Source organism: Oncorhynchus mykiss, chromosome 7 (assembly GCF_057628025.1).
Source record: "Oncorhynchus mykiss isolate SJ-2025 chromosome 7, ASM5762802v1, whole genome shotgun sequence".
NCBI lineage: Eukaryota > Metazoa > Chordata > Actinopteri > Salmoniformes > Salmonidae > Oncorhynchus > Oncorhynchus mykiss.
Window position 1 is genome coordinate 43,073,360 of NC_143028.1, and position 25,126 is coordinate 43,098,485.

At 43.4% G+C, this 25,126-nt stretch overlaps 1 protein-coding gene across 4 annotated transcripts in view; it reads left to right on the forward strand.

Annotated features, from left to right (window-relative positions):
• The window catches only part of LOC110527925 (cadherin-4), a 241,103-nt gene that overhangs the window by 210,450 nt on the left and 5,527 nt on the right, over nt 1–25,126 (forward strand). For 2 of the 4 annotated variants that reach the window (XM_036983417.2, XM_021609553.3), the window contains 5 exons: nt 3,565–3,702; nt 10,413–10,598; nt 10,789–11,042; nt 14,058–14,209; nt 15,447–15,683. In XM_036983417.2, the coding sequence (XP_036839312.1) occupies nt 3,565–3,702; nt 10,413–10,598; nt 10,789–11,042; nt 14,058–14,209; nt 15,447–15,683 (967 nt within the window). The remainder of the gene's footprint in view (nt 1–3,564; nt 3,703–10,412; nt 10,599–10,788; nt 11,043–14,057; nt 14,210–15,446; nt 15,684–25,126) is intronic. The other 2 variants (XM_036983418.2, XM_021609554.3) reach the window with 1 other exon arrangement.

A 25,126-nucleotide genomic window follows, 5' to 3' on the forward strand; every position in this document is an offset into this window, starting at 1 on the left:
TTTGTGCTTTCTGTACTCTCTGGTCTCGTTCAGTTCCTGTGTAAAGGATCTCATTTTACCTCAGAGTTTGCAGCAGTGTTCTGTTCTTATGGCCCTAGATGCCTTTCAACCCTTCCCATTAAAGTCCAAGAGCTTAGACCCGTGGGAAAAGCGCTGCTTTTGTTCTGTTTGGTGAAAGAAGGCGGCGTATTTCCTTTCTTGAGTTGGGCTCTAATCTAACAGAGATACTTCTTTTCAAAGATCTATAGGACTCATTAGAGACACCATTAATGGCTTGTTAGGGCAGACACACGGACGGAAGAGGCTAGAAGAGTGTGTGTATGTGTGTGCTGGGTTAAACTTCTATCAACTGTCAGGTTTGGAACAAAGTGCTGCAGGACAGCATGTCTCATTCCCCCGACTGTGTCAGAGTGCCACCTGCTGTTGGGCTTAACACACCTTTCCATGCTTGATCAAAGACTATGCACGTCTGCTACTCAGAGTCAGGCTAGCCACAGGACAGCAACTATCCAGGACTACTGTTACCCTGATGTAGCTAAATGAAGGGTGTATCTACTGCAGTGCACGATGAGAAGAGATGGTATTGATCTTTCATTATGACTGTAATAAAGCGCAGCCCATATTGAGTTTTCATTAATAGAGCTGGTCTAGTTCAAATTAACATGTGGAGCGAGTCCTAATGACTCTGCAGAACTTTAAATGACTCTGGGTGAGTTTAAGTGTTTTAATAAGCCTTGCTGGATCAACTGACCTGACTATTAAGCACACTGCTCCTTGAGCAGAGAGCGAGAGAGACGGAGAGCGAGAGAGACGGAGAGCGAGAGAGACGGAGAGCGAGAGAGACGGAGAGCGAGTGAGACGGAGAGCGAGTGAGACGGAGAAAGAAAAATAGAAAGAGCACTGATCTTTCCCCAGCATTTTACTGGCCTCCATCAGGGTTCATTAGCCAGCCACCTGGGTTCCACCCTAAATGCGTCTGAGATTCAGGTCCTGACCCCAGAGCTGTTATAGGCCGTGTTATCAAGGTCAGCCGTGCAGAACTGGCCCAGGCATAGCAGATAGCAGTTCTGCTGAATGGTGAAAGGCTTGAAAAGAGGCCCTTTCAGCTGAACACAGGGTAACACTTTATTTGAATAGTCTATCTACAGAATATCAGTAACATTTCAAATCAAATGTATTTATAAAGCCCTTCTTACATCAGCTGATATCTCAAAGTGCTGTACAGAAACCCAACCCAGCCCAGCAAGCAATGCAGGTATAGGAGCACGGTGGCTAGGAAAAACTAGGCTAGGAAGAAACCTAGAGAGGAACCAGGCTGAGGTGTGGCCAGTCCTCTTCTGGCTGTGCCGGGTGGAGATTACAACAGAACATGGCCAAGATGCTCAAATGTTCATAGATGACCAGCAGGGTCAAATAATAATAATCACAGTCGTTGTAGAGGGTGCAACAGGTCAGCACCTCAGGAGTAAATGTCAGTTGGCTTTTCATAGCCGATCATTCAGAGTATCTCTACCGCTCCTGCTGTCTCTAGAGAGTTGAAAACAGCAGGTCTGGGACAGGTAGCTTGTCCGGTGAAGAGAGGGAGAGGGAGAAACCCTAGCACCCCCCCCCCCGGACACATAAATACTGGATGCTGAGACAGGAGGGGTCGGGAGACACTGTTGCAACATCTGACGATACCCCCGGACAGGGCCAAACAGGCAGGATATAACCCCACCGACTTTGCCAAAGTACAGCCCCCATATTGCTAGAGGGATATCTTCAACCACCAACTTACCATCCTGAGACAAGGCCGAGAATAGCCCACAGAGATCTCCGCCACGGCACAACCCAAAGGGGTGCGCCAACCTAGACAGGAAGATCACGTCAGTGACTCAACCCACTCAAGTGACGCATCCCTCCTAGGGACGGCATGAAAGAGCACCAGTAAGCCAGTGACTCAGCCCCTGTAATAGGGTTAGAGGCAGAGAATCCCAGTGGAGAGAGGGGAACCGGCCAGGCAGAGACAGCAAGGGTGGTTCGTTGCTCCAGTGCCTTTCCGTTCACCATCACACTCCTGGGCCAGACTACACTCAATCATATGACCTACTGAAGAGATGAGTCTTCAATAAAGACTTAAAGGTTGATCGAGTCTGCGTCTCTCACATGGGTAGGCAGACCATTCCATAAAACTCGAGCTCTATAGGAGAAAGCCCTGCCTCCAGCTGTTTGCTTAGAAATTCTAGGGACAGTTAGGAGGCCTGCGTCTTGTGACCATATCGTTCGTGTAGGTATGTACGGCAGGACCAAATCAGAAAGATAGGTAGGAGCAAGCCCATATTCTAAACCTAACCCTAGCCCTAACCTTAACCCTTATCCTAACCCTAAACTTAGCCCTTACCCTAACCCTTTTTCTAAACCTAACCCTAGCCCTAACCTTAACCCTTATCCTAACCCTAAACTTAGCCCTTACCCTAACCCTTTTTCTAAACCTAACCCTAGCCCTAACCTTAACCCTTATCCTATCCCTAAACTTAGCCCTTACCCTACCCTAGCCCTAACCTTAACTCTTACCATTATTCTAAACCTAACCATAGCCATTACCATAGCAAACAGTTGCTAATCAACAGATAGTTTGTTGATATTATGACCATCTGTAGAGCATCTACCGATGGAAAATCCAGACTATCCAAATATGGTGTGACCGAACATGGCAGTAGACTAGGCTGGGCTTCCCTCTCCTCTTCACACTGACTGACCTGTCCTTGACGTCCATTTTTGACACCAGCACAATAGGAGGTTTAGCCAAACGGATTAATGAGAGCAGAGAGGAGCGGCAACTCTGAGAGGCTTACAGGGAGAGACCAGGGGAGAGCCTGGGAGACTGGAGAGAGAGATGGACTGGCGAGAGGGGCGAAACTATCGCTGCACTGATGGACACAGTGAACTTTCAGCACCATGGACAGCAGCAAAGTGTCAATGAGTTTTGTTTTTGAGTCAAAATAATATATACTGTAATGCGGTGTGTGCAGTGTGTGTGCATCTGTGCGTGTTGTGAGAGGGAGGGAGGGAGAGATGAAAAGAGAGGAGAAGACAGTGTCTGCCGTATCTTCTCAGTGTGAATGCATGTTATACCGTCTGACGTCATGATTGACTGTTCTTTCAATGGTGGTCTGTACGACAGCACCGCCTCTAGCTATTCTCTCCCATCTAACTGGCCTAAATAATGTCCATTCACTCTCTTTAATATTTGCAGCATAGTGGTTCTTCTTAAAGGGATGGCACCTCCATTAGAGTGAGTGATGATGAGGGTTGCTCAGAGAGCTAAAAGCAGGGACTTGTAGGCTATAATGGATGAGCCTTTCACTCGCGCCCGTTGGTCCCTCACTTCCTAAGCCTTTGTGTGTGTGTGTGTGTGTGTGCGCGCGTGTGTTCATGAGTTTGCACATAAGTGTGTGTGTCAGGTTCAGAGCTATTTGTGCTAGTTATTCATTTGTTTGTTTGTCAGTCAGCCCACCTAGCTATAGTATGCTTACCCTCTATGACGTCTTATTTAACTAACGTGAATGTGGTGTGTCTTTCCAGAAAGTGTCCCAGTACACCATCATCGTCCAGGCCACGGACATGGAGGGGAACCTGAACTTTGGCCTGTCCAACACGGCCACCGCCCTCATCTCTGTGACCGACATCAACGACAACCCTCCCGAGCTGACCGCCAGGACGGTGAGTCTCCTCTCTCTGACCTCTACTGTAGGGCCACACATCTGTATTCATGACAGGATAACATCAGCTGATGGATATTCACCAGGGCAGTGCCCCAACTCTGTTGTAGATGCAGTCCATGTGTCTGATGCTATCTTAGAGAACAAGATTTCATGGCTCTTTGACAGGAGGTTAGAGAGCTGGACAGAGGAGCGGGACAGAGACATGTGGAGAGATAAACAGCAGGCGAGGACAAATAGGAGGACCAAAAACACGGAGAAGAAAGGGGTCAGAGGGAAACAGGGAGCTACTGCAGTAAAGGGAGAGTGTGTCGGAGCGACATATGGAGGGACAGAAAAAGAGGGATGAGAGAGAAAGATCATAGGCATGCTGTTTGGTGATGGGAGCAGCCCTCCCTCCACTCTTTCTGCCAGCAGCCTCTCTGGTGACCATGGTTTGTCTGCAGGCATCTGGCCCCAGTCCCATACACATCCGCACTGGAGGCAGCCTGACTTCTTCTGGCCCACTTTTGTGTGTGTGTGTGTGTGTGTGTGTGTGTGTGTGGGCGTGTGGGCGTGCATCACGAGGGAGGGGTAGTCTCTCCCTTCATTGGTCTTTCTTTCTCCCTCCCTCTCTCCTTTTTCTGTATGTCCATCCATCTGCAGAGGGAGGAGTGTGTCCACGTCACACGCTGCCTCCTCTGATGTGTGATCCATCTCTTGGTGGCACGGCGGTATCATCACTGCGTGTGCCAGGCAGGCAGCTGTGTAGTTCCAGCCGGTTGCTCTGATAAGAGGCCCCAGCTGTCAGAGACTAACCCACTGAACAACGCCTCTCCTCAGACTGCTCTGTCCTGTCTCTGTCACTCCCCTCTCACAGGGGAACACTCAAACCTCCACACAGCCACACTCCTCTCTCTTCTACTCTATGTCTCTACTCTCTCTACTGTTCAGTCTCTGTATGCTGTTTGCTGGTGTATCAGACATGGTGTTGGGCAGTGGTGGGAAAAGTACCCAATTGTCATACTTGAGTTAAGGTAAAGATACCTTAATATAAAATGACTCAAGTTAAAGTCACCAGGGTAAAATACTACTTGAGTGAAAGTCTAAAAGTACAGTTGAAGTCGGAAGTTTACATACACCTTAGCCAAATACATTTAAACTCAGTTTTTCACAATTCCTGAACATTTAAAACTAGTAGAAATTCCCTGTCTTAGGTCAGTTAGGATCACCACTTTATTTTAAGAATGTGAAATGTCAGAATAATAGTGCAGAGAATTATTTATTTCAGCTTTTATTTCTTTCATCACATTCCCAGTGGGTCAGAAGTTTACATACACTCAATTTGTATTTGGTAGCTTTGCCTTTCAATTGTTGAACTTGGGTCAAACGTGTTGGGTAGCCTTCCACAACCTTCCCACAATAAGTTGAGGGAATTTTGCCCCATTCCTCCTGACAGAGCTGGTGTAACTGAGTCAGGTTTGTAGGCCTCCTTGCCCGCACACGCTTTTTCAGTTCTGCCCATACATTTTCTATATGATTGAGGTCAGGGCTTTGTGATGGCCACTCCAATACCTTGACTTTGTTGTCCTTAAGCCATTTTGCCACAACTTTGGAAGTATGCTTGGGGTCATTGTCCATTTGGAAGACCCATTTGCAACCAAGCTTTAACTTTCTGACTGATGTCTTGAGATGTTGCTTCAATATATCCACATGATTTTAAATTTCTTATGATGCCATCTATTTTGTGAAGTGCACCAGTCCCTCCTGCAGCAAAGCACCCCCACAACATGATGCTGCCACCTTCGTGCTTCACGGTTGGGATGGTGTTCTTCGGCTTGCAGTCCTATTTTTGTTTCATCAGACCAGGGGACCAGAAGACTCCAAAAAGTACGATCTTTGTCCCCATGTGCAGTTGCAAACTGTAGTCTGGCTTTTTTATGGCGGTTTTGGAGCAGTGGCTTCTTCTTTGCTGAGCGGCCTTTCAGGTTATGTCGATATAGGACTTGTTTTATTGTGGATATAGATACTTTTGTACCTGTTTCCTCCAGCGTCTTCACAAGGTCCTTTGCTGCTTTTCTGGGATTGATTTCACACCACAGTACGTGGTGACAACGTCTCCTTCCTGAGAGGTATGAGGTATGACGGCTGCGTGGTCCCAAGGTGTTTATACTTGCGCACTATTGTTTGTACTGATGAACGTGGTACTTTCAGGCATTTGGAAATTGCTCCCAAGGATGAACCAGACTTGTGGAAGTCTACAATATTTTTTCTGAGGTCTTGGCTGATTTCTTTTGGTTTTCCCATGATGTCAAGCAAAGAGGCACTGAGTTTGAAGGTAGGCCTTGACATATCTCCACAGGTACACCTCCAATTGACTCAAAATGTCAATTAGCCTATCAGAAGCTTCTAAAGCCATGACATAATTTTCAGGAATTTGTCCAAGCTGTTTAAAGGCACAGTCAACTTAGTGTATGTAAACTTCTGACCAACTGGAAGTGTGATATAGTGAATTATAAGTTAAATAATCTGTCTGTAAACAATTGTTGGAAAAATGACTTGTGTCATGCACAAAGTAGATGCCCTATCCGACTTCCCAAAACAATAGTTTGTTAACAAGAAATTTGTGGAGTGGTTGAAAAATGAGTTTTAATGACTCCAGTGTATGTAGTATGTGTATGTAAACTTCCGACTTCAACTGTATGTGGTTTTAAATGTAAAAGTATAAATAATTTCAAATTCCTTTTAACAAGCAAACCAGACGGCACAATTTGTCTTTTTCTTTTATTTACGGATAGCCAGGGGCACACTCCAACACTTAGACATCATTTACAAATGAAGCATTTGTGTTTAGTCAACCAGATCAGAGGCAGTAGGATCTTTTATTGATACATGTGTGAATTGGACCATTTTCCTGTCCTGCTAAGCATTCAAATGTAAGAGTTGCTTTTAAGGGCATTTTTATTTCCACTTCTTGCTAACATTATTGTTGTTGTTATTATCAACCAAAACGATGCTTCTATTGGGACCAATAAAATAGTACTTTTGGTTGTCAGGGAAAAGGTATGGAGTAAAAGAGTACAATATTGTCTTCCGGAATTTAGTGAAGTAAAAGTCAAATTTGACAAAAAAATATAAATAGTACTTGAATGTATTTTTACTTAAATACTTTAAGGTACTGGTGTGGAGGGAGAGAGTTGAGTATCCTCACTGCCTCACTTAGTTTAGAACCATGTGGCATTGCAGGAGAGATAATGAATTACACCAGCTATAGAACAACCAGGATGACAATGAGGGAGAAAAGAAAAGCTCTGGCAACATGGTTTAGAACACATGGTTTGGAACACAAGAGTCAAACTACGTGTTCCAATAGTAACAGATGGATGGGCCTCTGTTGTGGAGGGACAGTGGTTGTGGTGGTGCAGAGGACAGGAGAGGGAGGAAGAGATGATGAATGGGGAAAGGAGAGGACATGTTAGTCATATTGAGGCAGCTGTCTTAGTATCTTACTGCTGTGTATTCGACACACACACACACACACACACACACACACACATACAGCTTTACCCGCAGGCACACACATACACATTTTCCTATAAGATTTCAGTATTATCCAGTTTCTCCGTTGCTTTGTTTGTCAATTCCTTTTCTTCTCTTCCCACACAGCAAACTCCACTCGGAGCAGTTCAGTAATTATTTGTGTATGACAGACGCAGGAAAGCATGTGCATCTCTCAACGGGAGATGGAGAGAAAACATAAGCACACTAATTAAGTAAAATTGCTTGCAGGGGTATAAACCAAGCAGATATATTGCTTCTAATTTTTTTTTAAATTAAAAAAGCCAAATGTTTTATTCATTTGAGAACATGGGCATGAATATGAGAGTGTGATGTTCGTCGTTATGTGGAAAACAAAAAGACAATGGTACTTGCCACAACTCATTAGGCTGCATTCAGCGACTGTATAATCTCACTCTCCTAGGGTTATGGTAATGAGATCTAATCAAGTGCATCACACTCAAACTAAACTCTATACTCCTGCCGACGTTTTCAATTCACGTCCACATTGATCGGTGTTTGGAGCAGTAGTCTGTAGTTTCATATGTTTAAATATCAGCCCGCTGGATTCCAGTAGACCTTAATAGCATGCTATTCCTGGTCTACCTGAAGAGCGTCTGTGTGTGGCAGACTAGTTGTCTCTCATACATTGTAGAGTTTTGCTGAGGCTTGTTACTGAAGAACAGTCAGGGGCATACAGATGTAGGATCTTAATTTGGCCTACGTAAATTGTCACAGCAAAATAATCCTGAAGCAACAGGATTTGAACGTTTAGTCCATAATGTTCCTTGGACGTTGGTTAGGCTATTAGTTGGCCAAAAGTAGGCTACATGAAAAGTGCCATACGGTTAATATAACCATGTGTTAGTGTGTGTTTTCAGTGAATTTATGTCAATCACAAAGGTCATCTGCATTTCCTGCGGTGCAGGAAAATTCTCGGCTACAGTAGAGTGATCAAATTAAGATGCTATATCTGTTGGCACAGCAGACTTCATTAGCTGTTAGTGATAGTAGATGCGCCACTGCATGTGGCACTAGTGTGACATGTAAAAGGCTGAAATGATGTGGGTTGCCAATGCCTGGGGCTCCATCACCATCACAAAGAGGATATAATAACACCCGTAATACTGATTCAACTGTTCACCCTTCTACTCAGAGAGAAACATTGTGAGAGTTATTTTTAAGGGCATTTTTATTTCCACTTCTTGCTAACATTATTGCCCTTTTGTTGTGGTTGTTGTTGTTGTTGTTGTTCTCAACCAAGACTATGCTTCTATTGAGAACAGTAAAATATCCCGTAGAGCCATATTGAGTTGTGGAGCTGATTCTCTTTCCCTCTCTCTCGTCGTGAGAAAGGGAAAACAGAATGCAGTGCTATCTAAAACGCTGCATCATCACAAGGCTCAATTCTTATATTATTCCGTTAGTCTCAATTTCATCTCCAATTAGGTGGTTAGTAGCAGTTCAGTGGGATGAATTCCCAGTGAGGATCTGGATCTGAATCCTCTTGACGTTCAAAGTCAAACGTTGATGCATTAATGAAATTGGAGTTTACCATATCATTCTGAATTGAACCTGTCCTCGGTCATTTTTCAATCAGAACCCATTGCTGGGCACTCCAGCTCCCTAGCCAGTAACGAGCATAGGCTCCCATCAGGCTCTCTTGTTTGTCTCTGGCTGCTTATCAGACGGACTACCTGTTACTTTCAAGGGTGGGGACATCTTCCCAGAGCCCTATATCCAGTTAGAACTGTTCCATAAGGTTTTTTTTTTTTAAATCTCCCAACGTTGCCGTACAAGCTTGGAAGGTTTTTTTTCCTGTCTGTGTTGAAGCTCGGAGTGAAAATAAAATAGAGGAGCCGACACACCACAGAGAATGTGCATATTTAATTTGTTCTGTGCTTATCGGCGTGGCGATGCTGCAGGGGACAGGGGCTGGGGAGGAGGAGGAGAGGGGGGTTTGGATGCAGCCCCAGCGCCATGATGAAGCCATTAGAGTGAACAGCAGCTGGCAGACACACACCATAAACCAGTTAACGCATCACAAGAGGAAACAGGGATTACTGTCTGACAATAAAAGCTGTGGTGTGTGTGTGTGTGTATTGTGTGTGTGTGTATTGTGTGTGTGTGTGTGTGTCTCTTGAATATGAAAGAGACCGCTGCAGAATGTGTTCACTTTGTTTGGACTAAATTCCTGTACAGTAGGTTTTTGTGTATGCCGCTTTTGCTCTGACTATACCTCTGAGTTTTCTGTATCATTGAGTGAGACTGAATAGTTTTAGATTGGAATATAATGAAGATCATTACCCAAAGATGGTTCGTGCCATCCATTTAATTACAGTACTTATTTAATTTCTTAATTGCTAAATGTGCAGCATTCGATGTAAATGGATAAACACTTCATTGAACAAATCCATCGGTTTGTATAAAGACTTCCACACATTGACATTCAGCAGTATAAGGAAAGGCATTACTATTATAAAAACGCTGTCTCTATTATCTAAAGTCATAGAAATATCTCACTTTCTCTCACTACCTCCCTCCGTCCCTCCCTCCTCTCTCTCCTTCCTTCCTTCCTTCCCTCCCTCCTCTCTCTCCTTCCCTCCGTCCCTCCCTCCTCTCTCTCCTTCCCTCCGTCCGTCCCTCCCTCCTCTCTCTCTTTCCCTCCATCCCTCCCTCCTCTCTCTCCTTCCTTCCTTAACTCCCTCCTCTCTCTCCTTCTTTCCTTCCTTCCCTCCCTCCTCTCTCTCCTTCCCTCCATCCCTCCCTCCTCTCTCCTTCCCTCCATCCCTCCCTCCTCTCTCTCCTTCCTTCCTTCCTTCCCTCCTCTCTCTCCTTCCTTCTGTCCCTCCCTCCTCTCTCTCCTTCCCTCCATCCCTACCTCCTCTCTCTCCTTCCTTCCTTCCTTCCCTCCTCTCTCTCCTTCCTTCCTTCCTTCCTTCCTTCCTTCCTTCCTTCCTTCCTTCCTTCCTTCCTTCCTTCCTTCCTTCCTTCCTTCCTTCCTTCCTTCCATGCTCTCTCTCCTTCTTTCCATCCCTCCCTCCCTCCTCTCTCCTTCCTTCCCTCCCTCCTCTCTCTCCTTCCTTCCTTCCCTCCCTCCTCTCTCTCCTTCCTTCCTTCCTTCCTTCCCTCCCTCCTCTCTCTCCTTCCTTCCCTTCCTCCCGCTCTCTCTAGTTTTCGGGGGAGGTCCCAGAGAACAGGGTGAATGTGGTGGTGGCCAATCTGACAGTGATTGACAGGGATCAGCCTCACAGCCCCAACTGGGCTGCCCAGTACCGCATCGCCAGTGGAGACCCCCAGGGTCACTTCCTCATCCGCACCAACCCTGTCAACAATGACGGCATGGTCACTGTGGTCAAGGTAGGGAACTACTTTACTGTTTAAATAAAAAACTCCAAGTGCTAAATTATGATTAACTTTTGTTCCATATTGATATGGGTGCATTTGAGTTATTTCATTTCTCTTTCCTTTCTCTTTCATCTTTCTCTCTCTGTCTCCCTCCCTCCCTCCCTCCCTATATATCTTTCTCCCCACCCCTCTCTCCCTGCAGCCAGTGGACTATGAGCAGAACAGGGCCTTCATGCTGACGGTGATAGTCTCTAACAAGGCCCCTCTGGCCAGTGGGATCCAGTCTTCTCTCCAGTCTTCAGCGGGGGTCACCATCTCCGTACAGGATGTCAACGAACCCCCTGTCTTCCCTTCCAACCCCAAGTCCATCCGTTTCGAGGAGGGTGTCCCTGCAGGCACCACACTCACCGTGTTTGCTGCCCAAGACCCTGACCTCTTCATCCATCAGACTGTCCGGTATGTTAGGAACTACAGACTGTTAGGAACTACAGGCTTAATTTCAGATAGACGCTGATTGTATTTTGCATGGATTTGCGTTCTTAACTGACCTGCTCCCAAAACCAGTCCATTTAATTTCCCTGTTGCCTAACAACGAAAGAGGAAAGGTTACATCGTAACTGGACTGCTGGACTGTGTCCAGCTACTCTTTCCCCCTCTCCCACATACTCACTGGGTCAAAGGTCATTGAGCCACCCCATCCACTCCATCTCCAGATTCAGCACCAATCAATTCCGCTCTCAGTTCAGTCGGACACCCGTTAAAGAATCGATGCAGTGCAGGCAAACAAATAAACTCTAAAAACAGAAGTTCTTCGCATAAATGGATTTACTCAAACTTAGTCTTTCACTGTTGTTTTGTCTTCTGAGAGCCACAGAACTCCTCTTTCTCTCTCGCTAGCCTCTCTCTCACTCCTTTCACTCTCTGTCACTTTTTTCTCCTTCATTGATGGGAATTCAGCCCTTTCGTCTTCTCCAGAGATGTCGTGGCAGCCGACAGGCAGCTCATGTTTGGACAGCCTGATCACCACTGGCTGATTCACTTTAGTGACCTTGCCGACATATGACGTGAGGTTCTGCAGTCTGTGTGTGTACCAGAAGACTGCTCTTCCTTCCCTGTCACTCCTCCCCCTGCTTTCTCATGTGGAGGGGGAAGAAGAGCGGTGGAGAGGGGAGAGGAGAAGAGAGGGGGTAGACAGGGTCTGATTTGCCAGCTGGTTTTACTGTCAGACTTGGGGGAAGTGGTAGCGTGCATGGGTGGATCGTAGAACTACACCACAAGCTGTGTGCCCTTCTCCATGTGCCAGCCTTTGCCAGCTGGGTGTCAGAGAGAGGCGTGAGTGCCCCCGGGCTGCCACCGTGGCATGGAGAGAGAGATGACAGAGCCTCTCACAACAACTAGAGACCTCTGTTTCACCTGCCAAGGGACATCAAATCCAAACTGACACCCAAGTCTGTTGGCGTGACGTTCTGACTCTCATTTTCTTGTTATTTTGTCTTCTAATCCGATACCTCAATGTATTTCTCAGTCTTTTACCTCCCTCCGTCCCTTGGAATCTAAATGTGGCAGAGTGTTTCATTAAGAGGAGATAGATTTAGCTGCTTAGCTGCCATTATCTCCCACACATCTCATTGGCACTCGCTAACTTGTGTCATCCTCCAGCGAGTTCTCTAATTAGACCTATTCTCATCATCATCAGCAGCAGCATCAAACCTCCTCTCACCAGACATCTGATCTCTGATCTCTGTCACTCTCTCGCTCTATATATATATATATATATATATATATATATATATATATATATTTACACATATACTGTGTATCCATCTCTCCACACAGTGACAGACACATTTTAACTGAGTAATCACGTTGATTTACATTGTTTTATTGAGAAGAATATACATTGAGTACACAAACTTAGGAACACCTTAAGTTGCATTCGCGTGTCAGTGTTGCCTGCATGAAGGTTAGGTCCTTTACCTGTAATTAACCTCTCCACTCTCCACTTCAATACACATTTGTTTCCTTTCTGCAAATTGCATTTCATTTGGATCAGTTTACTCTTGTCAACTGTTTACATGACAGAACCAAGCTGCAAGAAGACCATTCTGTTTCCTGATGCAGGGGAGATGGTTGCGAAGGGGACCCTATCTGGAGGTTAAGATTAAACACAGGATATTCGCTGATTCCACTTGTATGATATATTAAGGCGTTATTACCAATGTTCCCTCTACTCTGCGTGCGTGTGGGGGTGTGCTGTAGCCCCAAGACTGCCTTGCAGCTCCCCGGGACTGCCGCGCAGAGCGCAGAACCACCACTCAACTTTCTAGATTTTTCCCTGTTAGTTAGCAACACTATCAATGTTTCCCTTTACTGTGGCAATTGTGATCGAATTAACGCAACATTAGCCACTTTCAATGCAACATACAGTACCGTAACAAAACCAACTATGCAAAGAGATTTTGTTGTAGGCAGAACACATTGGAGTAGGATTCTATTGTGCATGACTCAGCCCATACTCTACACAGACCGGTGAGGCATAACCAATCAGAGCTGCAGTAGGCCTATACGCAAATAGCCGTTGCCATATATGGATCTGTGCCATTTACTTTGAACTTGGACTGTGTTTACAGCTGTGGTCATGAGTAGATGCGCTTGTATTGAGATCAAAGCAAGAGCTGCATGTGGCCGCGTGTACACATGTTGTTCATACCCTTTGCTAGTTAGTGAGTTATTAGCCCAGTTATAGATCATTTGTAGTTAGCTATCGGGGAGGGATTGCTTCCTACAAGAACACAAAACATATATTTCTAGATGTTTAAAACTTCTTTAAAAAAGCCAGAGCTTTTTAAAGAGCTTTTTTTTGTCTTAAAGGAGCAGTGTTGTATTTTGAGACAGGCTTGAATAAGCCAAGTAGCCAATAGGCAGAGGTTAGTATAATTTGTCTGATTTTCTGTAATATTGATATGGGAATAATAATGCATTTTATTTTGTAAAGTGGTTTCTTGCATCACACAACAACATTTTCAGTCACCTCCTTGTCTGAAGGACAAGTGGATTAACAGGTTAATGTCAAGACTTGCATGTTTGTTTCAAAAGTCTCATGGAATGTTGGCGTACATTGAACACCACACATTGGCTGCTACTGCAGGCTGAACGATAGAACCGCTTTTTCCATGTTAACATGTTATAGGATGCATTTTTTCAACAAAAAAATTATGGTGGCCAATCTGGTGGGCCTATATTGTGATCAAATAGTCACAGTAGTTTACTTGGCCACTGTTCAAACTGTAAGTTAAAGCGGGTACAGCCTCAGTTTTCACAGTGAACTTGTGCTGGAAGTTGCACAAAATTTTCCCAACATTCAAGTTTGCTCTCAGCAGACCTGAAATGTGCTTAGTGTCGAAATAATTAGATGTAACATTGGTCATCACTATGCGATATGTTGTAACAGTTTCTACTGTGTGTCTCCAGGTACTCAAAGCTGTCTGACCCAGCTAACTGGCTGAGGATCAACAGGACCAACGGTCAGATCACCACCATGGCCGTGCTGGACAGGGAGTCCATGTATGTCAGGAACAACATCTATGAGGCCACCTTCCTGGCTGCCGACAATGGTAAGTCTGGTAAGTGAGTGAGTGAAGTGAGTGAAGTGAGTGTAGTGAGTGTGTGTGTATTGCCTGCGCAATGCATCCCATGTGTACTGTGGAGAGAAGTGAAATATCTGTCTAAATGTGCCACAGGTGTGTGCTTTCAAAGCTGTTGTAGCGATCGGTGAAGTACTCTAAAACCATTCGACCCAAACCATTACAAATAGAGGTGTGTGTGCTCTCTGTGTTTGAGAGGGAGGGCCCAGGTGGTGTTGTACCTCAGAGATATGAAGGATTGGATTGCGGGAATGAGGTGGGTTGCTCTCGAGCATGCAGAGTTTCGGCCAACAAGCTGTTGACGGCCTATTGATTTCAAACACCAGTCGACACTGGGATATATTCTACTTTGATTGAGTTTTGCTTTTATTTATTCTGCTCCACCAAGGAGGGAGCTCAACAAAGCGCCAAGCCAATCATTACAGACAAGCAGTCGATTGGGGTGCTCTGCTGTGCTGAGGCAGTAGAGCTTCACATACTGGCGCTGTAACTTGTGCATTGTGTTACTCTCTAATAGGAGAAACAGTTGGATCTCCTCAGTGTGATGAGCTTGGTTGAACTCCATTCATGCAGACAGTGCCGCATCCGTTACTTAGCAGAAAATAGACTGGTAATCAGTCAGCTATACAAGACTGTTAGTCTGTTGGCCACGGACTGTAGGTCAGGGTTGTTATAGTGTCAGAGTCTGACTGTACTTTAGGATGTGTTTGTTGTCATAGTATATCGTAGGTTAAGGTATGTTTCTCCTCATTTTAACAACAGCCCCCGTGTGCTGTGGGAGGGAGATATGTGGTGCTTTCCAGTAAAGTCATTTTCATGTGTCCTTTGAGAGTGCTGGGCTCTGGACTCACACAGTGAGTGGAATATTTATGTGCCGTTTCATTTGTTATGGCTGTCATCACTGGGAGCATTCACAACAAATGTATGCTGTATTCTTCCATCACTCTCAAACCCTCCCTCAATATTCTCTCAGCTCCTTCATTTCCCTCTGTCCCTTTTCTGTATTCCATTTTTATGATATTTCCTCCCTTCAGGTGGAAGTGTTTTTAGGTACTCTATACGCATGAAGTTACCCTCTTCTCCTCAGATTGATTACATTTGTCTCTCCCTTCTCACCCCTCTCTATTTCTCTCCTCCCGCCTCACTCACCCCTCCCCTATCTGTCTCTCTTTTTCCTCTTCCTCTCTCTTACGCCACCCCCTTCACCCTCTCTCAGGCTCTCCCCCTGCCAGTGGGACAGGCACTCTACAGATACATCTGATAGATGTGAATGACAATGCTCCAGTGCTGTTGCCCAAGGAGGCCCAGGTGTGTGAACGGGCCAGCCCCCGCTCCAGGGTCAACATCACAGCCTCCGACGCCGACGCTGACCCTCACGTGGGGCCTTTTGTGTTCGAGCTGCCCTCCTACCCCCCTAGCGTCCGACGCAACTGGACCGCCTCCCGCATAAGTGGTAAGACACGGCTAGCCTGGGTCACTATTGAGAGATCTCCACCAGAGGTGTAACTTGTCAGAATTTAAATACTGAAGCCCCTTCTCTACACAGTCCCAGTATAATGCTTTCTGTTGATTTATATTGTCTAATGTGTGTGTGCGGATGCTCGCTTCCTGTGTGTTTGATGCTGGTGACAGATGACAATGGTGTGGTCTCAGGCTGATGGACTGTGGTATAATGGAGGTCTTACAGTAAATTACACTATTCTCCCAGAATGGCTCTGTCTCATGTTGACGTTTGAGCTGTGTGCTTTGTGACAGATCACATCCATTCATCTCTCTGCACTGATAGACAAGATGCCACCCCTACAGATTAATCTATGACACTATTTATTTTAACAATCCGATACTACAGAGGGCTATGTTTTCCGCTATGCCACGGTGAGGTCTAGGGGATCCATTTGGCATTCCCTTTCTTTACACAAAATATGCCTCTTAAATAGAAAAGAACTCGACTCTGAAGTCAAGAGATAACTGCATGTTATGGTAAATACAAGATCAAGAAATGGAGACAAGCAAACACAGTGAAACAACGCGACCGTGGACCAAGTAGCTGACGACTCGACTTAAGTGAATTTAGAGACACTACTAACAGAAATTTGCACCGGCAATGGCAAACTGTCCAAGCAGATGAAGAAAATATCAGATGATTTCAAAAACTCTAAGCTGATATGACTTAACTGGCCAACGTGTGGCGAAGGCCGAAACCGGATGAGCCCTGGAGAAAATCATAATTATGGGACTTCAGGACGGAGGACTTCAGATGCCGTTCAAGTCTTTGTTTTGTATATTTCCCCCGAAAACAACCGAAATGAATTCAGAATTCCTGGAAAAGGTAATACCACAACTACTGGACCAGGAGAACTTCACAAGGGCTCCCACAATTGAACGAGCACATCGAACAGGCGGCCCGAGAGAGGACACGAGCAGCAAACCAAGGGGCATCATCACAAAGTTCCTTAACTATAGGGTCAAAGATAAAGTTGTACGGCTGACCAAGCCAAAAAGTGGAGTAGTCGGACCTTTATCAACGCCGACATGAGCAGAGACCTCTACATGAAAAGCTGAGAATTTGACCCTATAAAGAAAAGCTATGGGAAAAACAATTACCCCGCACATCTACGGGTAACACGGAAGGAAAGAGACAGACATCACACTGAAATCAGCAAAATAAGCTACCTGATTCCTGGATAACCTGGACAAGGAGAACAGTGGATATGGCAATGAATGAAATGTATAGACTACAGGACAGCCTCTACAACAGACGATGTATGACAGATGGGGCACTGGACTATTGAACTTTTTAGGCTACTGAAATGAGGTGAACGATGGACTTTTACACCCCACCACATCAAAGACACAAAAGAGAACAGTATGAGTTGTTAAGGCCTTCCCTCACATGCCTATTGGAAAGAAAAGCACAGCAACCGCTCAGGCCATCTGTATAAATGAATAACACTTTTATGACTATTGACTACGCAGCATGAATGGCAAACCATTAATTGGTAGGCTGTAGCCATGAACTATTTGTTTAAATAAGGAACAGACAAGTGAACAAGGCAACATGATGATTGGTGTGATCTGGACACTTATTTTTGAACGGTTCCCAGCCGATAGGCTATAAAAGCCTGGGTGGGTGGGAAGAAATGAAATGTCCCGTATGTGGGGGGGGGGGGGGGGAAAGGCTGGGAGAGATGAAATATCATACAGCCGAAGACACTGAAATTGTAAGCACACAATACTTTTATTTCCGTTGCATTCTATCCCTTCCTTCTTTTTAACACGTTTAATGTACTTTCGCCCGAATTTAGGCATCATAACAGGGAAGTTGATATGCGAATTGGAAAATGTCTTACCAATGTGGGCAACATGATATCATCACGTGCCGATTATCCTTTTCTTTTCTCTTTTCCCATAGAAAGTGCATTGAATAATGTTCATGAATTGGTTGAATGAATGTTGAAGAAACATGGGACAATTGCCGAGTTTATAAAAGAGAGTGACAAACACGCAGGCTATGTGCACCAAGCCCACAATTATGCACCTTTCAATCATTATTTCCAGCTCTTTGTTGGACAATTATATCAAAATGAATTCATTAACTGAATCCCAAGGTGGAATGTACAAGAAATGTAGCTAGGCCAACTGAACATGTAGCTGATAAACTCTGAAACAACACGTGAACAAATGGCACTTGCTTTGCCTCTACCAGTGCCCAGAGCTCTGTACCCCAGTGGGTCAAGACAAGTGAGCCCCACATGTGGATGTGTACAGTACAACGGAACTGTAGGCTACTCCAGTGGTTATAGGCCTGCATTTGTTGGCATTTATTTAATTGGAGTTGAACACATTTTTCTATTTAATATACTATAATGATGCCTAATGCCTAAATAATCAAATTCATTTTATTCTCAATTAACAGAGTGATGGCAAGTGGTTTTTATGTTGTTTTTCTCTTGTTATTGACCTTGCGAGGGATAACTTAGTCCTTTGCTTTGGAAAAGCAGAGGTATACCAGAAGAAATGATGTATACTTTGGACGGGTCTCATCTCTCTCAGAAGGTAGAACCAGCCTTAGACAGGACTCCTTAATAGTAAACACTATATTTGTTTCACAAACACAAATTACAGTGCATTCGGAAAGTATTCAGACCCCTTGACTTTTTCCACATTTTGTTACTTTAGAGTATTATTCTAAAATGGATCAATTGTCACACAATACCCCATAATAACAGAGCAAAAACAGGTTATTAGAACTTTTTGCAAATATATTGAAAAGAAAAACTGAAATGTTAAATTTACATCAGTATTCAGACCCTTTAGTCAGTACTTTGTTGACATCATTGAGTCAATTGGAGGTGTACCTGCAGATGTATTTCAAGGCCTACCTTCAAACTGTGCCTCTTTGCTTGACATCATGGGAAAATCAAACTAAATCAGCATTGTAGACCTCCACAAGTCTGGTTCATCCTTGGGAGCAATTTCCAAACGCCTGAAGGTACCACGTTCATCTGTACAAACAATAGTACGCAAGTATAAACACCATGGGACCACGTAGCCGTCATACCGCTCAGGAAGGAGACACATTCTGTCTCTGAGAGATGAACGTACTTTGGTGCGAAAAGTGCAAATCAATCCCAGAAGAACAGCAAAGGACCTTGTGACGATGCTGGAATAAACAGGTATCCACAGTAAAACGAGTCCTATATCGACATAACCTGAAAGGCCGCACAGCAAGGAAGAAACCTCTGCTCCAAAACTACCATAAAAAACCCAGACTACGGTTTGCAACTGCACATGGGGACAAAGATCGTACTTTTGGAGAAATGTCCTCTGGTCTGATGAAACAAAAATATAACTGTTTGGCTATAATGACCATCGTCATGTTTGGAGGAAACAGGGGGAGGCTTGCAAATTGAAGAACACCATCCCAACCGTGAAACACGGGGGTGGCAGCATCATGTTGTGGGGGTGCTTTGCTGCAGGAGGGACTGGTGCACTTCACAAAATAGATGGCATCATGAGGCAGGAAAATTATGTGGATATATTGAAGCAACATCTCAAGACATCAGTCAGGAAGTTAAAGCTTGGTCGCAAATGGGTCTTCCAAATGGACAATGACCTTCCAATGGACATACTTCCAAAGTTGTGGCAAAATCGCTTGAGGACAACAAAGTCAAGGTATTGGAGTGGCCATCGCAAAGCCCTGACCTCAATCCCATAGAAAATTTGTGGGCAGAACTGAAAAAGTGTGCGAGCAAGGAGGCCTACAGACTTGACTCAGTTACACCAGCTCTGTCAGGAGGAATGGGCCAAAATTCACCCAACTTATTGTGAGAAGCTTGTGGAAGGCTACCCGAAACGTTTGACCCAAGTTAAACCATTTAAAGGCAATGCTACCAAATACTAATTGAGTGTATGTAAACTTCTGACCCACTGGGAATGTGATGAAAGAAATAAAAGCTGAAATAAATAATTCTCTCTACTATTATTCTGACATTTCACATTCTTAAAATAACGTGGTGATCCTAACTGACCTAAGACAGGGAATTTTTACCAGGATTAAATGTCAGGAGTTGTGAAAAACTGAGTTTAAAGTTTAAATGTATTTGGCTATGGTGTATGTAAACTTCCGACTTCAACTGTATGTAAATAAGGTATTTCTGGGTTGTTGTTTTTTTTATACATCTATAAATATTTCTAATGACCTGTTTAAACTTTGTCATTATGGGGTATTGTGTGTAGATAGATGAGGAAATAATACAATAAGAAATAATTTTATTTACGCTATAACGTAAAAGAAAATGTGGAAAAGGTCCAGGGGTCTGAATGCTTTCCGGACTATGTGACTGTACATAACATGGACTTGTAATACTGACGCAGTGGTTGGGAGCTGAACACGCAGTGGTTGGGAGCTGAACACGCAGTGGTTGGGAGCTGAACACGCAGTGGTTGGGAGCTGAACACGCAGTGGTTGGGAGCTGAACACGCAGTGGTTGGGAGCTGAACACGCAGTGGTTGGGAGCTGAACACGCAGTGGTTGGGAGCTGAACACGCAGTGACCCAGACTCCTCTACTATCGTAGATTACACCTACAGACTGAAATGTGTATATATATATATATATATATATATATATATATATATATATATATATATATATATATATATATATATAATATATATATATATTTTTTTTATAATGATCATGATAATAATATATACAGTACCAATCAAAAGTTTGCACACACCTACTCATTCAAGGATTTTTCTCAATTGTTATTGCTATTTTACTATTTTCTACATTGTGTAATAATAGTGAAGACATCAAAACTATGAAACAACACATATGGAATCATGTAGTGACCAAAAAAGTTTTAAACAAATCAAAATGTATTTAAGGTTATAGATTATTCAAAGTGGCCACCCTTTGCCTTGACAGCTTTTCACACACTTGACATTCTCTCAACCAGCTTCATGAGGTAGTCACGTGGAATGAATTTCAATAAACAATCAAAATAAATAAACTTTTCTTAAGTTAATTTGTGGAATTTCTTTCCTTCTTAATGCTTTTGAGCCAATCAGTTTTGTTGTGACAAGGTATGGGGGGGGGGGAAGATAGCCAAAGAGAAACAACAGTCCATCGTTACTTTAAGACATGAAGGTCAGTCAATACGGAAAATTTCTTTCTTCAAGTGCACTCGCAAATACCATCAAACGCTTTGATGAAACTGGCTCTCATGAGGACCGCCACAGGAAAGGAAGAAACAGAGTTACCTCGGCTGCAGAGGATAAGTTCATTAGAGATACCAGCCTCAGAAATTGCAGCCCAAATAAATGCTTCACAGAGTTCAAGTAACACACATCGGAACATCAACTGTTCAGAGGAGACTGTATGAATTAGGCCTTCCTGGTCGAATTGCTGCACAGGAACCACAACTAAAGGACAACAATAAGAAGAAGAGACTTGCTTGGGCCAAGAAACACGAGCAATGGACATTAGACCGGTGGAAATTTGTCCTTTGGTCTGGAGTCCAAATGTGAGATTTTTGGTCCCAACCCCTGTGTCTTTGTGAGATATGGTGTGGGGGAACAGATGATCTCCGCATGTGTATTTCCCACCGTGGAGCATGTAGGAGGAGGTGTTATGGTGTCGGGGTGCCTTGCTAGTGACACTGTCTGTGATTTATGTAGAATTCAAGGCACACTTAACCAGCATGTGTACCACAACATTCTGCTGCGATACGCCATCCCATCTGGTTTGGGCTTAGTCCCACTATCATTTGTTTTTCAACAGGAAAATGACCCAACACCCCTCCAGCCTGTGTAAGGGCTATTTTACCAAGGAGAGTGATGTAGTGCTGCATCAGATGACCTGGCCTCCACAATCCCCCGCCCTCAACCAAATTGAGATGGTTTGAGATGAGTCGGACCGCAGAGTGAAGGAAAAGCAGCCAACAAGTGCTCAGCATATGTGGGAACTCCTTCAAGACTGTTGGAAAAGCATTCCAGGTGAAGCTGGTAGAGAGAAGGGTAGAGGGTGGCTATTTGAAGATTCCCAATTATATTTTGATTTGTTTAACACTTTTTTTGTTTACTAAATGAGTCCATGTGTTTTATTTCATAGTTTTGATGTCTTCACTATTAATCTACAATGTAGAAAATAGTTCAATTAAAGAAAAACCCTGAATGAGCAGGTGTTTTAAAAACTTAGCCTGTTTTTAAGAAATGTTATTTAAATGTTATATATTAAAAAAACGTTTAATTTAGTACTAGTTGGGCAATGGACATTTTTAAACACTGAGCAAAAATATAAACATAATATGCAACAATTTTACTGAGTTAGAGTTCATTTAAGGAAATCAGTCAATTTAAATCAATTCATTAGGCCTTAATCTATGGATTTCACATGACTGGGACTACAGATATGTATCTGTTGGTCACAGACACCTTTTTTTTTTAAAAGGTAGGGGCGTGCTGCTGTTGTGAGGCCGATTGGACATACTGCCAAATTCTCTAAAATAATGTTGGAGGCTGCTTATGGTGGAGAACAACCTTTTATTGTTCCCAGCACAATGTGCACCTGTGTAATGATCATGCTGTTTAATCTGCTTCTTTATATGCCACACCTGTCAGTTGGATGGATTATCTTGGCAAAGGAGAAATGCTCACTAACAGGAATGTGAATACATTTCTGAGCAAAGTTTGAGAGATAGAACATTTTTGGGATATTTTATTTCAGCTCATGAAACATGATATAAACACATATATTGCGTTTATATTTTGTTTCAGTAGATAAATATTGTCCTTCGTAACACACCTTACTTACTTAAAATAGGGCATTTGTGGTTGACTAGAGCTCTCCCGAGAGGTGCAGTGGTCTAAGGCACTACATCTCAGTGCAAGAGACATTACTACAGTCACTGGTTCGAATCCAGGCTGTATCACATCTGGCCGTCATTGGGAGTCCCATAGAGCAGTGCACAATTGGACCGGGTTTGGCCGGTGTAGGCCGTCATTGTAAATAATAATTTGTTCTTAACTGACTTGCCTAGTTAAATAATGGTCAAAAAAAATGTATCTGGCCAAGACTATATAAATACAGTATCATGTGTGGGGAAATCAAGCCAGAAAAGAAAGTGCATTGTTTAACCTATAACCTGTTAGTTAATTTGCCTTGCCACCTTGATATAGGCCTAAGGCTGAGACAATAAAAATACACAGTGGCATCATAAATTCAACCACACCTTTGTTTCATCACAAAACCGGAGAGCAACATCTGTCCAGTGGAGTCCACAAAGCATATCGCAAATAACGAACAGTTGCTGGTCAATCAAGTTTATGTTTCTGACATTTTCGGACTACTAAACAACTATTGATTTAGAACCACAGAGTTACAGCAAGTCACAAAGAAAAGAGGAGCTGGCTCCAATATTCCAGCACCATTTCAACTTCAACATTTCAACATCATTAAACCACCTATGCTTAGTCTAATACAGTGTGCACTAAAATATATATATTTTTAAACGATTTATTCCAATCAACTTAATTAAGCTAAATATGATTTGGCTGTAACTGGTACTGATTTCTGTGCTAAGTAGAAAAAAACATGTCGACTCACCCTACTTGTTGAGAAATGTCAATGCCATCCTCCTTTCTTTCATGTTGCCAAAACAGTCTATGACTGACATACAGTACACACTTTCAGTTTTAGTTATCCTAAGCTACCTGGCTAAAATGCTTGCTCACTAGCCTAACTTCCTTTCATGGGCAACGACGAGCCAGTTAGTTAACATTAGCCTACTACATATTGAACTTCAGGCCAGGGACACAATGAATTAATTCATGATTAGATCAGGATCACCGTCATAATCATTGGCTAGTACGGAGAATGCAGTTAAACCGCAAGTCCAAATCCCTAGCTAACCACCGGAGGACAACAACACAACGAGATGCAACACTTCAAGTATTTTTCTGTCAATAACGTTTAGCTTTTGATGTGATGTGATTGGTATGAAGCCAAATCCAAACTGGCTTTCCTTTACACTTTTTTTTGGACCACCAGGACCATTCACAGTTGAGCACACTCAGTGTAGCTCAACGTGGATTGGCAATAATTTAGAGATGGGCTACACATACAAAGAAAGAGGGGCGCTATTTTGCTCGCTCAGATGCTTTCTCTGATGAGATACATTCAGCCCCTTGCGAATTGAGGGAAAATTATGAAACACAGAGATAAGAAAGATACATTTTTTCTTTCTTTCTTGATCAATATTTTTGGGTAAACGTGGCTTACCTTGGCATCCATGAATGCACACCACTGTATTGTCAATTGTCAAAGACTCCAGCCACCCAAGTCATAGACTTCTCACACGACAAGCTGTACCAGAGCGCCAAGTCTAGGTCCAAAAGGCTCCTTAACAGCTTCTACCCCCAAGCCATAAGACGGCTGAACAAATAATCAAATGGCTACTCAAACCATTTGCATTGACCCCTCTTGTTTTTTTTACACTGCCGCTTCTCGCTGTTTATTATCAATGCAATATCTACATGAAAATATTACCTCAAGTACCTCAACTAACTTGTACACCCACACATTGCCTCTGTACCGGTACCCCCTGTGTATAGTCTCATTAATGTTATTTTATTGTGTTTCTTTTTTTACTTCACAACACAATGTTACTTGGAAGATAAGAAGTTTACCTCATAGCTCAACACACAGAAATACATGTTTTTGGAAAGATATTTAAATAATGAAGTATGCCCAACTGTGGTCTGGGAAGCTCTTATACGAGAGCATATACAAGAGGTTTAATCATGTCTTACTCTTGACATAAGAAAAAGAATACCCATAAAGAATTAGAAATACTAGAACAAACATTTTAACACAAAATTTGAACACCCTTCAACAGTTGAACACTTTGAAGCTCGAATGTAACACAATATACACCCGATCTGCAGAGATTGCTGCCATGAAATCTAAGCAACAATATGTTGAGCAAGGTGAAAGTGCATGGAAAATACTTGATTGGTAAATTAAGAAATAGGAAGGGAAACATACAGTATCAAATCAAAGTTTATTTGTCACGTGCGCCGAATACAACAGGTGTTGGTAGACCTTACAGTGAAATGCTTACTTACAGGCTCTAACCAATAGTGCAAAAAAGGTATTAGGTGAACAATAGGTAGGTAAAGAAATAAAACAACAGTAAAAAGACAGGCTATATACAGTAGCAAGGCTACATACATACACCAGTTAGTCAGGCTGATTGAGGTAGTATGTACATGTAGATATGGTTAAAGTGACTATGCATATATGATGAACAGAGAGTAGCAGTAGCATAAAAGAGGGGTGTGCAGGTGGTGGGAGGCGGGGGGTGGGACACAATGCAGATAGCCCAGT